Raw genomic sequence first — 15,158 nt, 5'->3', positions numbered from 1 at the left:
GTAACAGTCCTGGCTGTCCTGGAACTCACTCTGAAGCCCAGGCTGTCCTAGAACTCACAAAGCTCCACCTGCCTCTGCTCTGGAGTGCTGGGATCAAAGGCATGAGCCACCACCACAAACCTCTCTCACCCGCCAGTCCTGCAGCCACTCATATTAATTAAAACTGCTCGACCATTAGCTCAGGCTAACTACTGACTAGCTCTTACACTAAAATTAACCCATAATTCTATGTTTAACCATGTGGCTTGGTACCTTTTCAGTTCTGTCTTCACATCTTGCTTCCTTTGTGTCTGGCTGGCAACTCCTGACTCAGCCTTCCTGTTCCCAGAATTCTCCTCTCTGCTTGTCCCGCCTATACTTCCTGCCTGGCTACTGGCCAATCAGCATTTTATTTATTAACCAATCAGAGCAACACATTCACAGCACACAGAGTGATATCCACAGCAGGTTCTGGGACTAGAACCAGGGTTCTCTGGAAGATCAGTCAGTGCTCCTGACCACTGAGCCACCTCTCTAGTCCCTGACTTTATTCTTAATGTGCTCTTCTTATCCACTTCTATGGCCCTATTATAGGTGTTATGATATTTAATTAATGGTGATCACCAACTTGATTGGATTAAGAAGAGTGCAGGAGAGTCAAACATTCTGGGGTGTCTATGAGGGTAGATCCAGACATACTTAGATCGTGAGAGCTAGGATACAATGACTATCTCTTGAATTCATCCTTGGATGACTCATATGATGTGATATTATCGGAAGGTGGTAAATATGAGGGGTGGGATCAGTAGAAGGAAGTGGGTCGTGGGAGGGTACCCCCGGGGTTGTATGTATTTCATGGACTATTCCTGTTTCCCATCTGCCATAAAGAAGCTCCTCGGCCACACGCTCCTGATATTATGATCTGTCCAAACACACGAGCCTAAGCAACTACAGACTGAGATCTCTAAAACTTCAGTCAAAATTTCTTCTTTTGTTTTTCTCAGGTATTTGTACAGTCATAGTAAAATTACTGTAAGCATCTCAATGTAATTTCCTTATTCTTATTTTTTATTGTTGTAAAATAATACAGGATACAAAAATCTATTATTTTGATGATGATGATGATTCTTTCTTTCTTTCTTTTTTTTTTTTTTTTTTGGTTTTTCAAGACAGGGTTTCTCTGTAGCTTTGGAGCCTGTCCTGGATCTCACTCTGTAGACCAGGCTGGTCTCGAACTCACAGAGATCCGCCTGGCTCTGCCTCCCGAGTGCTGGGATCACAGGTGTGCCCACCGCCCGGCTATTTTGGTGACTTGTGAGTGTGCACCTCTGTGGCACAAATAAAGCTCCTGTTGTACAACTATTGCCATTCTCTAGAACTCTTCTCATAGCGCTGAGACTCTAATCATGAAACAAAAATGTTTACCTGAGTGTTAACCTTTCAGAAACCTTTCTATTTTATTTACTAGCTTTTAAAGTTAATATACAAAGTGATGTGCTGCTGCTGCTTCCTTTTCCTCCTCCTTTGCTTTTTCCAAAACAGGGCCCTACTATGTAGACCAGGCTGGCCTTGAACTCAGCTATACACCTGCCTTTGCCTCCCAAGTGCTGGGATTAAAGATGTGTGCCACTATCCTCGACAGGGGTGGGTTTCATTTGGCATTTCCATACATACTTTGCTCTTCACATTTATCCCCCTCTGCCCTCCTCCATCATCTTACTCTCCCTATCCCTACCCCTTGGTCTCCTCTATTCACATGTTACATGCACTACAATTATTAGATATGTATATGTATATATGTATATATGTATGTATGCATGTATGTATGTATAATAATCCTTTTCTCTCCCTCCCCACCTTGAGATCTCCTCCTCTCCTCTCATAAACCTAAGCCCACACCTGCCCCCATAAATAAAAATTAGTATTTAGAATAAGCATATGAGAGAAAGCATGCGGTGTATGTTTGAGGTGGCTTATTTTATATAACACAATCTTCTCCAGATTCAGGAATTTTTTTTTTTTAGTAGTGTCATGATTTCATTTTTCTTCATGGCTGAATAAAATTCCACCCCCCCCCACACACACACTTTCTTTTATCCATTGTCTGGTTCCAGTTCCTAGCTATTATGATTACTGCAGCAAATACAGAAATGGGTAAATATCTCAATCATAGGATTTAAAAAATATACCAAAAGTGGTATTGCTGTGTTGTGGAATCATCTTTTTGTACACTGTAAAAATGTGTCACTCTGACTGGTTTAATAAAAAGCTGAACAGCCAAAATCTAGGCAGGATTTCCAGGCACAGAGGATGCTGGGAAGAAGAAGGGAGGCGACATCAGGGAAGCAGAGCAAGCAGCATGGGCATTATAAAGTAAAGGTAAACGAGTCACGAAAAAGAATGTAGATTAAAAGATATCAGTCAGGGGCTGGAGAGATGGCTCAGAGGTTAAGAGCACTGACTGTTCTTCCAGAGGTCCTGAGTTCAATTCCCAGCAACCACATGGTGGCTCACAACCACCTATTACGAGATCTGGTGCCCTCTTCTGGCCTGCAGGGACACATGCAGGCAGATACTATATACATAATAAATAAACAAATTAATTTTAAAAAGATATTGGTTAATTTAAGTTATAAGAGCTAGTTAGAAACAAGCCTAAGCTATTGACCAAGCTTTCATAATTAATAAGTCTCCATGTGGTTATTTGGGAGCAGGACAGAAAAATCTACCTAAATTGCTTGGTCATATAGCAGGGTTGTTTTTGTTGTTGTTGTTACTAAGTTTTATTTATTTTGTGTGCATGTGTATGTGCCCATGACAGACAAGTTTATAGAGTTACTACTTCCATCTTTACATGGGTTCTGGAGATCGAACTCAGGTCATGAGGTCTGTGCAGCAAGAGCCTTCACCAACGGAACCATCTTGCCAGCCCATATGGTAGTCCCATTTTTATATTTCAAAGAAACCTCCATATTGATTTCTACAGTGTCTATGCCAATCTACTCCTGCCAACAGTAATAATCTATTTTATAGTAATATTACACACACACACACACACACACACACACACACACACACGTTTCTCCTGAAGTGGTGTGCATGACTGTAAAACCTGCACTCATGCAGGGTGGCGGTGGTGGCGCACGCCTTTAATCCCAGTACTCAGGAGGCAGAGCCAGGCGGATCTCTGTGAGTTCCAGGCCAGCCTGGGCTACAGAACGAGATCCAGGACAGGAACCAGAACTACACAGAGAAACCCTGTCTCGAAAAACTAAAAAAACTAAAACAAATCAAAACCCCCTGCACTCAGGAGGCAGAGGCGTGGGGAGTGTGGCAGGTGAGAAACTAGCCTGGGTTACATAGAGAATACCTGTAAGTCAGTGCTACACAGTGAGACCCTGTATTAAACAAACAACAAACAAACCTTTAAAAAATTAAAAAAACAAAAAAAGGTTGCTGACTATATTATGCTAATATAATAAAGGAGTAATTTAGACATCTTTCGAAAACTAAAACTATATTACAATGTTTAAAAAAAAAAAACCAAAAAGGTGTGCAATTACTGCTGTTTCCAGAAAAATGTCTTGATTAACTCTCTGTACTTCTAATTTATTAAATATATACTTTAAAAACATTTATTGTCTTTAATTATATGGACGTGCGCGTGTGTGTAGATACGTGCATGTGGGTGCAGATGCCCAGAGGGACCAGAGGAGCTGGCCCTCCTGGAGCTGCAGTTACAGGCAGTTGTGAGCCGCCCGAGATGGTCGCTGGGACTTGAATTTGGGACCTCTGGAAGAACACACTCTTAGCTCCTGAACCTTCTCTAAAGGCCCCAGAAAATATACTTTTAAGTAGAAAGTGGCTGACTTTCCAATCCATGCAAACACCAATAACAAAACCCTGAATCAAACTAGGCTGGCCTCCCTCAGCTTGCAGTGAATCCCCTGCCTCAGCCTTCCAGGTGCTGACATTACAGGCATATGTACCATGCCCCTCTTTAAAATTCCTTTTATAAAATGATATAGTATTTGCATATAACCTATGCAAATGACCCCATACACTTTATAACGTCTCTGCATTCCTTACAATACCTAATAAAATGTAAATGCTACGTAAAAAAAAGAAAGTGGCTGGCTTTCTTACTAAGTTAAATAATCCTTGGTACATTTAATCATGTATTAGAATTATAAACTAATCTTATGTGTGTCTGTATGCCACATGTATGTGGATGTCTGGGGAAGCTAGAAGAAGGGGCTGGATCTTCCTGGAGTTGAAGTGAGACTGAGGACCGACTACTGGAATAAAACTACTTAGATGAAAACTTGGGGTCAATTTAACTAAAAAAAAAAAAAAAAACTAATTTATTTCGTTCTGTTAATGATGTTTCTATACTGAATACTCCATATTCAGATGGCAACGAGCTGAAGGTTTAAAGGAAAAGAAGATTATTATATCCAACTGAGTTGTTGGCTGTACGTGACAAAGAAGATACAACAATTATCACTTCACAGAAACTGATAAAGCACCGGGCAGTGTTGGCGCACGCCTTTAATCCCAGCACCTGGGAAGTAGAGGCAGGTGGATCTCTGTGAGTTCTAGGCCAGCTTGGGCTACAGAGCAAGTTCTAGGACAGCCAGGGCTGCACAGAGAAACCCTGTCTATAAAAAGCAAACAAACAAACATATACATACATGCATACATACTTACAAAAGAGCCCTGATAAACTTCACAGCAGTTCTTACCGGGGAAGAGGTCTGTACATCTCATGAACACCTCCCAGTAGATGAGGCCAAGCGCATACATGTCTACTTGCTTCAGAGCTGACTCACAGTCCCTCAGGTTCACAGCTCCTTCTAGCACTTCCGGGGCCATATAGCGAATTGTGCCAACCTGGTAAGTCAAGAGTGGTATTTAAAAAATAATGCAACATATCCTGAAGGGCAAACATCAGCTGAAAAATCCTATGGAAAAGTTACTCCTGTTAATGAAACTATCCAACCCTCAGCAGGTCACTGAGCCCTGTGTACACTGTACTTTAAAAAAATCTCTCTTCGGGGTGGGGAGTTAGATCAGTGGTAGAGCGCTTGCCTAGCAAGCACAGGACCCTGGGTTCAATCCTCAGCTAAAAAACAACAACAACAACAAAAAAAACCCAAAAAACCTCTCTTCTTGCCTGGTCTAAAGAATGAGATCCAGGACAGGCACCAAAACTACACAAAGAAACCCTGTCTTTAAAAAACAAACAAACAAACAAAAAACTTTCTTCTTAATAATTAAATTTTGGGGCTGGAGAGATGGCTCAGAGGTTAAGAGCACTGGCTGCTCTTCCAGAGGTCCTGAGTTCAATTCCCAGCAACCACATGGTGGCTCACAACCATCTGTAATGAGATCTGGCGCCCTCTTCTGTGTACATAATAAATAAATAAATCTTTTTAAAAAATGAAAATAAGGTGGATGGCTTCTGAGCATGAATGATACCTAAGGTTGACTTTCTGGCTTCTATACACACACACACACACACACACACACATACACACACACACACACACACACATATTAAAAAAATAAATGTTCTTAAAAAATAATTAAATTGTATTAAATTTGTCCTAGCAATAACTACTCATTAATGAAAGAATAAGTAAACATTCCTATGCCAACTTTTAAAAATCTGGCTGGACTGTGGTGATGCACACCTTTAGTTCCAGCACTCGGGAAGCAGCGGCAGACAGATCTCTGTGAGTTTGAGGCCAGCCTGGTCTACAGAGCGAGTTCCAGGACGGGCCCCAAAGTTACACAGAGATACCCTGTCTCGAAAAACAAAACAAACATACAAAAAAAAACAAACCCCGAAACCAACGAAGCAAGCATAACAGAACCCCATAAGGCTGCAGGCTGCTCTGTGGTTAGCTATCTAATGCGTCACCCACTTTTACAGTGTAGTCAATAGGGCAAAAACGAAAACCATCAAACATGGCGAGGAAATTGCGAAGCAATATTACATCATTGAATATTTTTAAAAACTGCAAATCTGCACATAAAACTATGCATGTGAAAGCAGAGAAAAGAGCCAGAAAGGATATGTTAACACTGTAACCACAGAGCAGACTTTCCTAGCTCAAACTCGGTAACCTTACTCTTGCTTCAAAGATCAATTCCTGGCTGGGTCTGGCAGCACTTGCCTGAAATCTCGGCCCTCAGAGGATAACGGTGAACTCAAGGTCTAATTGGGCTATATAAAGAGAATCTGCCTCAAAAAACAAACAAATTGAAAAACAAAGCAACAAACAAAACCAGCCAATCTAGTCAGTTCCCTTTTATAACAAGAAAACAAAAAATCAATTCCTAGATACTTTTCCCTAATGTCTGTTCAAATGAGCTGGAATTTTCAAAATGAAATTTTCAATTTTCCACGTATTTGGCATTTCCTAATTTTCTAACTGCTCACAGTCTGTGGCTACAGTACACAGGTAACTGCTGTGAGTGTCAGGATTTCATGGTATGGCCGTGTGACGCGTATAGACTCACCTCACTTATAGCCGCATTATCTTCTTCCCCTGGGCGCACCAGTCTATTTCCAGTCAGCCTCATGGACAGACCAAAGTCACTAATAACACACGTGCCATCATTTTTCACCAGGACATTTCTGCTGTTTAAATCTCGATGGGAAATTGCGGGTTTATAATGATCTGTTTGAATAATTTCAAATGCTTGTTAATGCTGGAGATTAAATTAACATGCAGATAATGGGGGCTACACAAATATAATAAAGATGGTGCTATTTCCCACCCATTAGTAACCTAAAAAATGGGGTGGGGAAAAGAAAGCTGGTGGTCAAGGCACGTGATCATGAGTTTGACACTGACATGGATTACACAGCAAGGCTTGAACTCAACCCAAACCAGAACCCCACAATTTCAATGCATTTTTTTACTTTCTAATAACCTCTCTTACATACAGAGTTAATCAAGCACTGAGCAGTCAACTGAATCTCATAGTAAACACAGCTCTAACTGTAGCAGACACTTGTTTTTCTCTTCATTTCTTTCCTTTTGTTTTGTTTTCACTGTTGTGGTTGGTTCGTTAGTAGGCTGGTTGGTTTTTCAGACAGGGTTTCATGTAATTAGGGCTAGTCTCTGTGTAGCTTCTTTTTGCAGCAGATGGAGACCATTACAGAATGCCATGGTCAAAATGTGAAGACCTGACCATGAGGTGCCTAGGTCCAACTGATAAAAGCACAGCACCTACACTTAAGACTCAACATTACAGGAAAGGTGGACAGAGGAGCAGGACATCTTGTAGGAGACTATCTTCTATACAGGACAGGTAAGCTGCACCCATGAGACCCCAACAATACGGTAGCCTAAAGAAGACCTGAACATATGTACTCACTCCTAAGTGGATACTAGATATAAAGCAAAACACAATCAGACTGCAACCCACAGAACCAGGAAGGCTATATAGCACGGGGGACCCTAGGATGACTGTGGCTTATAATAAGTTTTGATCTTACTCAATTACTGAGCAAGCCTCAATGAAACATTTCACTATTAGGATAAGAATTAATACTGTATCAAGCTGATAATAAGAAAATAAATAAATAAAAATGAGAGAGAGGAAAAAAGAAGACCTGAACAATGACATCAGATGACATGCCATAAAAATGGGGGAACTGACTGCTGAGAGAGGGGGAGTCAGTTCTCCCTCAGAATGAGCCCCGATTGGTTATCTAATACCAGTAGTCAGCCCTACAAAACATACACATATGAGCAACGCTAAATGGATTTGGCAGGATGTATTGCTTACTTTTATTTATTTATTTATTTATTTATTTATTTAATTCATTCATTCATTCATTCATTCATTTATTGCTTTTTCAAGATAGGGTCTCACTATGTAGCTCTAGCTGTTCTGGAACTTACTATGTGGGCTGGCCTTGAACTCAGATTTGCCTACCTCTGCCTCCTGAGTGCTGGGGTTAAAGGCATGAGCCACTGTTTCAGAAAAAATAGAGCTTCGTTTAAGTAAAAAAATCTCAGCCAGTATTTGACTTAAAATCTTGCTGAACCATGCAAACCTTGAAAAGGGAATAGGGATGACATTTTAAATTCTGCTTGAAGCTAGCTTCCTTCTAAGAGGAGTTATAATATTTAAGAGTAAGGAAACCAGGTCCAGTGGCTAATGTGCTGAACACTGGAGTGGGAGTCTCCAGTTGCTGATACAGGCAATAACAGGTCAATCTTGTACCCAGGGAAGGATGTCAAGTAAATGAGCCAATAAATTATTCAAAAGAAATTATTTATATATGAAGCATCAGCTAGAAAAGATGATCCATGCTATTATATAATGGAACAAAGATCTAAGAAACGGATACATTAAAGTCTCCTCCTGAAAGAGGTCAGGGAAGCTACAGGAACAGTGACAGGGTACAGTATGACAAAGTGTGGTACAGGAGCGAAAACCTGAGAAAGCACAAAGACAGGATTGTCACAGCCACACTCATTTAGGGGTGCCTGTGATGTGAGTATATACTGAAACAAAGTGAGAAAGCAAATTATTTAAAAGAGGTGCTTTGAACAACTGGTAAAAGAACGCATGAAAGCTGGAGACTTAAGTTATACCAGGAAAAATAATGCACTTTCAAAATACTGCCCAAGACGGTCTTCCAGTCCTATTTATAACAGAGCCCAACATTGCCTGAACAGCAATTCACTCAACAAAAACAAAATACAACTCTATTTTTGGTCTCCAGGGGGTAAGCGTGGATGAGTTCTGAGAAACAAAGCGTGTACGAGAGGAACGTCTGGAGGTGGAAAGGGACAACTCCTTTTCCCCTCTTTTTTCCCCTTGCTACCTAGAACACAGCGCAATGGACAATGAAATAACTGTGAGAAAGAGAGTCACATGCAAACGATGGTAGAGACAAACACAGGGGCTTTGTGTCCAACATCATGCTGCCAAGCCAGTCCTCGACACTCCCGCCTTAGGTTCCGGTCTTGTTTGTTGCTGGGGACAGAACCCAAGGCCCCATGCACACCAGTCAAGTGCTCAGTAATCTCAACCTTCTCTTTAGTTGTGTCATCTTCCACCTCTTCCTTTTATGAGATAGGGCTCACTATGTAGTCAAGAGGGGCTTAGAATCACTAGGGACCCAGGTCGGCCTTCAACTCACAATCCTCCTGTTCCAACCTCCTGAGTACGAGGATTATAATTAGTATATGCCATCTTACTTGGCCTGTCTTTAGATTTTTTTTAAAAAACTGCATCTCACTATATGACCCTGGTTGGCCTGGATCTTGTTATGTAGACTTAGGCTAGCCTCAAACTCAGATCTACCAGCCTGTGTCTCATGACTGTTGGGATTAAAGGCATGAGTCACCACACCTGGCTCTCTGGATATTCTTATATGTATATGAGAAAGAAAACAAATTTCTTTATTAATAAAGCCACTATTATCTCTTCCTTCCCCTGGCTCTAGATAGCAGAATATTAATTTATAAAAAGATGTTTGAGTATTACAGCTTAAGGAATAAAAATCCATGTAATATTAAAACTAATACACTGTAATTTATTCACATAAACAAAATAAACACAAGGAAAATATAGCCTATTTAAGAGTATTAACCTGAGATGGGTGTAGTGGCGCATGCCTTTAGTCCCAGCATTTGGGAGCAGAGGTGGATCTCTTCGAGTTCAAGGCCAGCCTAGTCTATAAATCGAGTTCCAAGACAGCCAGGGCTATTACACAGAAAAACCCTGTCTCAAAAAACCTAAAGAGTATTAACCTAAGGTTCACAAATAGACTTCAAAAGGTTTTTTTTTTAATATTTTTTTAAATTTATTTATTATGTATACAGCATGTATGATTGCTGGCCAGAATTAGACACCAGATCTCATTACAGATGGTTGCAAGCCACCATGTGGTTGCTGGGAATTGAACTCAGGACCTCTGGAAGAGCAGTCAGTGCTCTTAACCCCTGAGCCATCTCTCCAGTCCAACTTCAAGAGGTTTGAAAAATCTCTAGGATTTTCCTTGTCTGGTCTTACAATATTAGGGATCTAATTTAGGGCCTTACGCATGCTAAGGAAGCATTCTATCACTGAGATACATTCCACCTCTATATAACTAAATATAGCTGGTTAATATTCAAATTTTAACAATATAAATTATGGGTCTTCTAAAATATGATTAAAAATTCATTTATCTTACCTCCTCGTGGTAGTTCTGTGTGAAGATAAGCTAATCCTCTAGTCACAGAATGAGCCAGACGGCAAGAGCTTACCCAGTCACTTGTATGGAGACTCAAATATTTGCACAGAGATCCCTATATAAAGGAAAAAGTATACCAAAAAAATGAAATGTATGCACTTCAACAAGAAGAGATAAGTTAGGCAATCTTATGAAGGATTTGCATAGGCTAGGATTCCATGAAGAGCAAATGGTAATGATGAGATATTTCTGAGAAAAAAAGAGGAGAGAGGGTGTGCTGGCTAGTGCTATGTAAACTGACACAAGCTATAGTCCTCTGGGAAGAGGGAACTTAACTAAGAAAATGCCTCCATATAATCAGGCTGCAGGCAAGTCTTAGGGCATTTTCTTAGTTAGTGATTAATGTGGGAGGGCCCAGCCCATTGTGGGTGTGGTCACTTCTGGGCTGGTGGTCTTGAGGTTTTATAAAAAAGCAGGATGACCACAAAACAAATAAATGAACAAGCCAATTATCATGGCCCACACCTCTAATCCCAGCACTTGGGAGGCAGAGGCAGGTGGATTCTGTGAATTTAATGCCAGCCTGGTCTACAGAGTTGGTTCCAGGACAGCAGGGCTACATAGTAAGACCCTGTCTGGAGACATTAATAACAACAACAAGAACACCCACAAAAACCAAGAAAGAAGGATGAGCAAGCCGGCTGGCCTCTGTGGCCTCTGCATCAGCTCCTGCCTCCAGGTTCCTGTTTGTTTGAGATCCTGTCCTGGCTTCCTTGATGATGAACAGTGATGTGGAAGTGTAAGCCAAACAAACCCTTTCCTCCTCAACTTGATTTTGGTCATGGTGTCTCATCACAGCAGTATTAATCCTAACTAGGACAGGGGAAAGGAGGAACTTAAAAATCATTTTTTAGGCTTCAAATATTAAAATTAAGGATAGTTATTTCCTTTTAAACATTTCTTTGGGCTATCAGATTAACTTGGGAAAAAAAATTTAAACCAAAATTTTACAAACAATATTTTTATGGTTTATAAGTAGAACACATATATCTCTTGTAAATCTATACAGTCAGTCCTCTATAACTGCAGGCTTCACATCCTAGGGTTCAATCAACTATATAAAAAACATTTAGGGATGGGGATATGGCTTAGTGGAAAAGTACTTGCTTAGTATACCTACACCCTGGTTTTATTTCCAATAGAGTCAAGAAAACAAATAATAACCCAAACAACCTTTGCATCTGTACATAATTATTTTCTCTTGTCATTGTACAACAACTATTAACATGGCATTTACACTATATAATCAAGAAATGATATGAAAGTTATATGCAAATGCTACGCTACATGGCATTTTATATAAGAGACTTGACAGCTGTCAATTTTGGGGTGTGTGTGTGTGTTTGGAAGGAATCCTAGAAGCAACTGCCTGAGGATACTAGGGATGACTGTATGTATGTAGCTGTTCATATTAAAGAATTCAACCACAAATTCCATGAACTTCTGATGAAGCAAGAACTTCTACCAGAGTGAATGTCAATCAAAGCACTGCTGACAGAAAAGGTCTGGCAAGAGAAACAGAAAGTTAACGAGAAGGGAAGAGGGAGGGAAGGAAGGGAAGGCGCAGGGGAGAATGCGGAGAGGGAGGAGAAGAAGGGAAAGCGAGAAAAGGGAAATGAATGGAGTTATTAGTGTTCTGCTGTCGTTTAAGAAAGGGTCTGAGAGAAACAGCCCAGGCTGGTCTTGGTTCCCAAACCTCCTGCCTCAGCCTTCTTTCTGGGTGCCAGGAGTACAGGCACGTACCATGATACCTGGCTGAATGATGTATTTGATTCAAATTCTGGCTTAAGATTTCATTGTAGAACACTAATAACAAGTTTATAAACATCTGGTGGAAAGTACAATAAACAGCAGCATCTTTTATGAAGGACTTACGTTGGGATAGTACTCCATCACAAGCAAATACTCCATGCGCCCATCTGCAGTGAGTCTCTCATCTCCAACTATAAAGCGAGCAATGTTGTCATGCTCCATCAAAGGCACTCTGTAAATGTTTTTTTCATTTATAAAATTCTGACGGTTTGCAAAAGAAAATACTTTCACAGCAACCGGACGCTCATCCAAGGAACCTTTATATACTGCTCCGTATCGACCCCGTCCAATTAGCTGTAAGTTTGTTTTTAAAAAGGCAAGGTATTAATTCATATTAAAATCGAATTAATTGAACTGTAAAACACAAACAAACAAACTATAACCCCCACTATATGCAGCTGCTCTTCTGGTTTCAGTTCCTTCCACTACCAAGAAGCAACTGACATCCGCATATGGTGTGACTGAGGAAGCTACTACCTGACTATCTTCCAATAGGTCAGCGCTAAACACTCTGGACAGAATGAAAAGAAAACCCTAAATACACTGAAAAAGAAGCAAAAGCAATTCAGAGTCTAAAAGGCATCAAGGCATAGAAAAAGGAATGCATGCGGTGAGTTATCCGTCTCTATGGTTTTAGCTTGAAGGCAGACTAAAATCAGCTTTGAGTAGTAGAACTAAGAATGGTGGACGAGGATCTTTTGAGCCAGAGGATGTATAATCTGAGGCAACAGGAGCTTGCTTCTACAGAGTGTGGAAGAGCCTCCAAAGCAGAAAGCCGGGACAAGGGAACCCAGTCAACACAGGGCAGATTCTAGCTGAATATAGAACTGAACTTGAGCTTCTGCTCAAGAGACAGGTTTGTAATAAGTGTCCAAACAAGTCAATTGCTTACAAATACAAACAACAAAAATCAACACACAGGGCTGGAGAGATACTCAGTAGTTGACAGCATACACTAATCTTCCAGAAGACCTAAGTTCGGTTCCCAGCACCCACCTCAAGTGGCTCACAGTGCCTATAATTCCAGTTCCAGGAGACTCAACACCCCTCTCTAGCTCCCATAGGCGCTGTACACACACACACACACACACACACACACACACACACACACACAATTAAAATTAAAATAAAATTTAAAAAACCCAGCAATAGAAATAGTAAGAGTCTGGGAGTTCCACAGTATTATAGATACACAGTATCTAGGAGAGAATAAAAATCTACTCAATACACAAAAAAATAGCAAAACAAAATGTAAATGGTTCTCTTTATTTTGGCTTCTGGGAAATTTTCATTAAAGTAGGTTGGGGAATGTATTGTCATTTCTTTATACACATTTATTGTATTTTATACACTATTTTATTCAGTTTTTGTTTTTGCTTTTTGAGACAAGGTCTTACTATGTAGCTCTGGCTGTCCTGAAACATTCTATATGGACCAGACTGGCCTCAAACTCACGGAGATCTGCCTGCCTCTGCCTCCAAGGAATTGGAATTAAAGGCGTGTGCCACCATGCCTAACCTTGCTTGTATCATTATTTCGAAGCAAAGTTCAACATATAAAACAAACACAGCCCTCTGCGAAAAGTGGTAGCAGATATAGTTAAGCACACGCCTTTAGTGCCAGCACTCAGAAGGAAAAGGCAGGCAGGCCTTAAACTCTGTTATAAGTTAGAGAGGCCACCCTGGTCTGTACTGCAAGTTCCAGGGCAGCCAGAGCTACAGAGACCCTGTCTCAAAAATAAAATCAATCTCTCTCTCTCTCTCTCTCTCTCTCTCTCTCTCTCTCACACACACACACACACACACACACACACACACACACACACACAAATAAAATGAAATAAAATAAAATCCTGGGCAAAATTCCATGTTTTAGTTGGTACTTCTCTCAAAGGTAAACTGCACATCATTTAGACCTTAGACCTTCTCCTCCACTTATTTTTCCTCCTTTGGTTTTATGAGATAGGGTTTCTCTGTGTAACAGTTCTAAGCTTTCCTGAACTCACTCTGTAGACCAGGCTGGCCTGGCACTCACAGAGATCTACCTGCCTCTGCCTCCCAGTGCTGGGATTAAAGGCGTGCACCACAGCCTGGCTCCTCCTCCACTTTACTTTTAAAACGGTCTCAATATGTTGCTCTGGATGTCCTGGAACTTGCTACATAAACCAGGTTTGCCTGGAACCTGAGGAAATCCTCTTGCTTCTGTTTCCTGACTACTGGAAATACAGGTGTGCCCCACCAGGCCCCGAAAGACTTCTCACCAGTGTCCTGAGACACTGCCAGAAGAGACAGTCCTAGTTAGGAAAGCAGGGGATGACAGTGACAGCCAACAATCTAACCACAACCCACCTCCAGCAGCTTGAGATTGTCCAAGTCCAGAGAAGGCTCTGACGCGGCTGCTTCCATCATGTTCATACTGTGAAGACCCTGTTTTCGGTCTCCTAGAGAGTAAGATGAAAATGTCACCTTCTTAATAGCACAGCTAAGAAGAGCTGCAGCAGGAGTTGAGACAACTCACTAACATAGAAATCACTGATAATGACGATCAACAATGAACTGCAAGAGGGCAGAATTCTGTGAAATAATTCCATGAGGATTCAGTACTAAAAGTGTAAAAATTTTAATGGAATTATTCGCACGAATGAAGTGCTGGTTTCCTAGACAACCCATCATGTATCTAAAATTGATTAGAACTGACTAGATACCTGATGAGAAATTAGTGGCTTTTTCATTAAAAAGTTTTTAAGTTGTTACATCATAGAGATGCTGCTTAAGTTCTTATACCTATGGTAGCTGTGTTTTGATTAATAGGAGCAGTGAGTGGGGATGTAGATTTAGGTAACACGGCCTGCAAGTAATAACCATTGCAGTTGGGTGACAGACGTTTTGGGTAACTTCTTTTGGGGCTGAAGAGATGGCTCAGCTGTTAAGAGAGCTTGCTGCTCTTTCAAAAGAGCTGAGTTCAGTTCCACTACTCACATTGGGTGGCTCACAACCACCTGTAACTCTAGCTCTAAGAGGTGCAATGCCATCTTCAAGGAGCACACACTTCATGACATACAGACACACACACACACATAAATGAAAGCAATACTTTA

The 15,158-nt window shown here is 40.8% G+C and overlaps 1 protein-coding gene across 1 annotated transcript in view; it reads right to left on the bottom strand.

The window, feature by feature from the left end:
• The window catches only part of Bmpr2 (bone morphogenetic protein receptor type 2), a 92,693-nt gene that overhangs the window by 18,245 nt on the left and 59,290 nt on the right, over positions 1–15,158 (bottom strand). Inside the window, exons 5-9 of the mRNA XM_036172854.1 lie at positions 14,410–14,501; positions 12,125–12,355; positions 10,190–10,304; positions 6,508–6,668; positions 4,725–4,872 (exon numbers count right to left, since the gene is read on the bottom strand). Of these exons, the coding sequence (XP_036028747.1) occupies positions 4,725–4,872; positions 6,508–6,668; positions 10,190–10,304; positions 12,125–12,355; positions 14,410–14,501 (747 nt within the window). The remainder of the gene's footprint in view (positions 1–4,724; positions 4,873–6,507; positions 6,669–10,189; positions 10,305–12,124; positions 12,356–14,409; positions 14,502–15,158) is intronic.

The sequence above is a fragment of the Onychomys torridus genome, chromosome 23, assembly GCF_903995425.1.
Source record: "Onychomys torridus chromosome 23, mOncTor1.1, whole genome shotgun sequence".
NCBI classification, from domain to species: Eukaryota; Metazoa; Chordata; class Mammalia; order Rodentia; family Cricetidae; genus Onychomys; species Onychomys torridus.
Note: the sequence above shows the minus strand (reverse complement) of the source record. Positions and strands in the feature narration are given on the sequence as shown.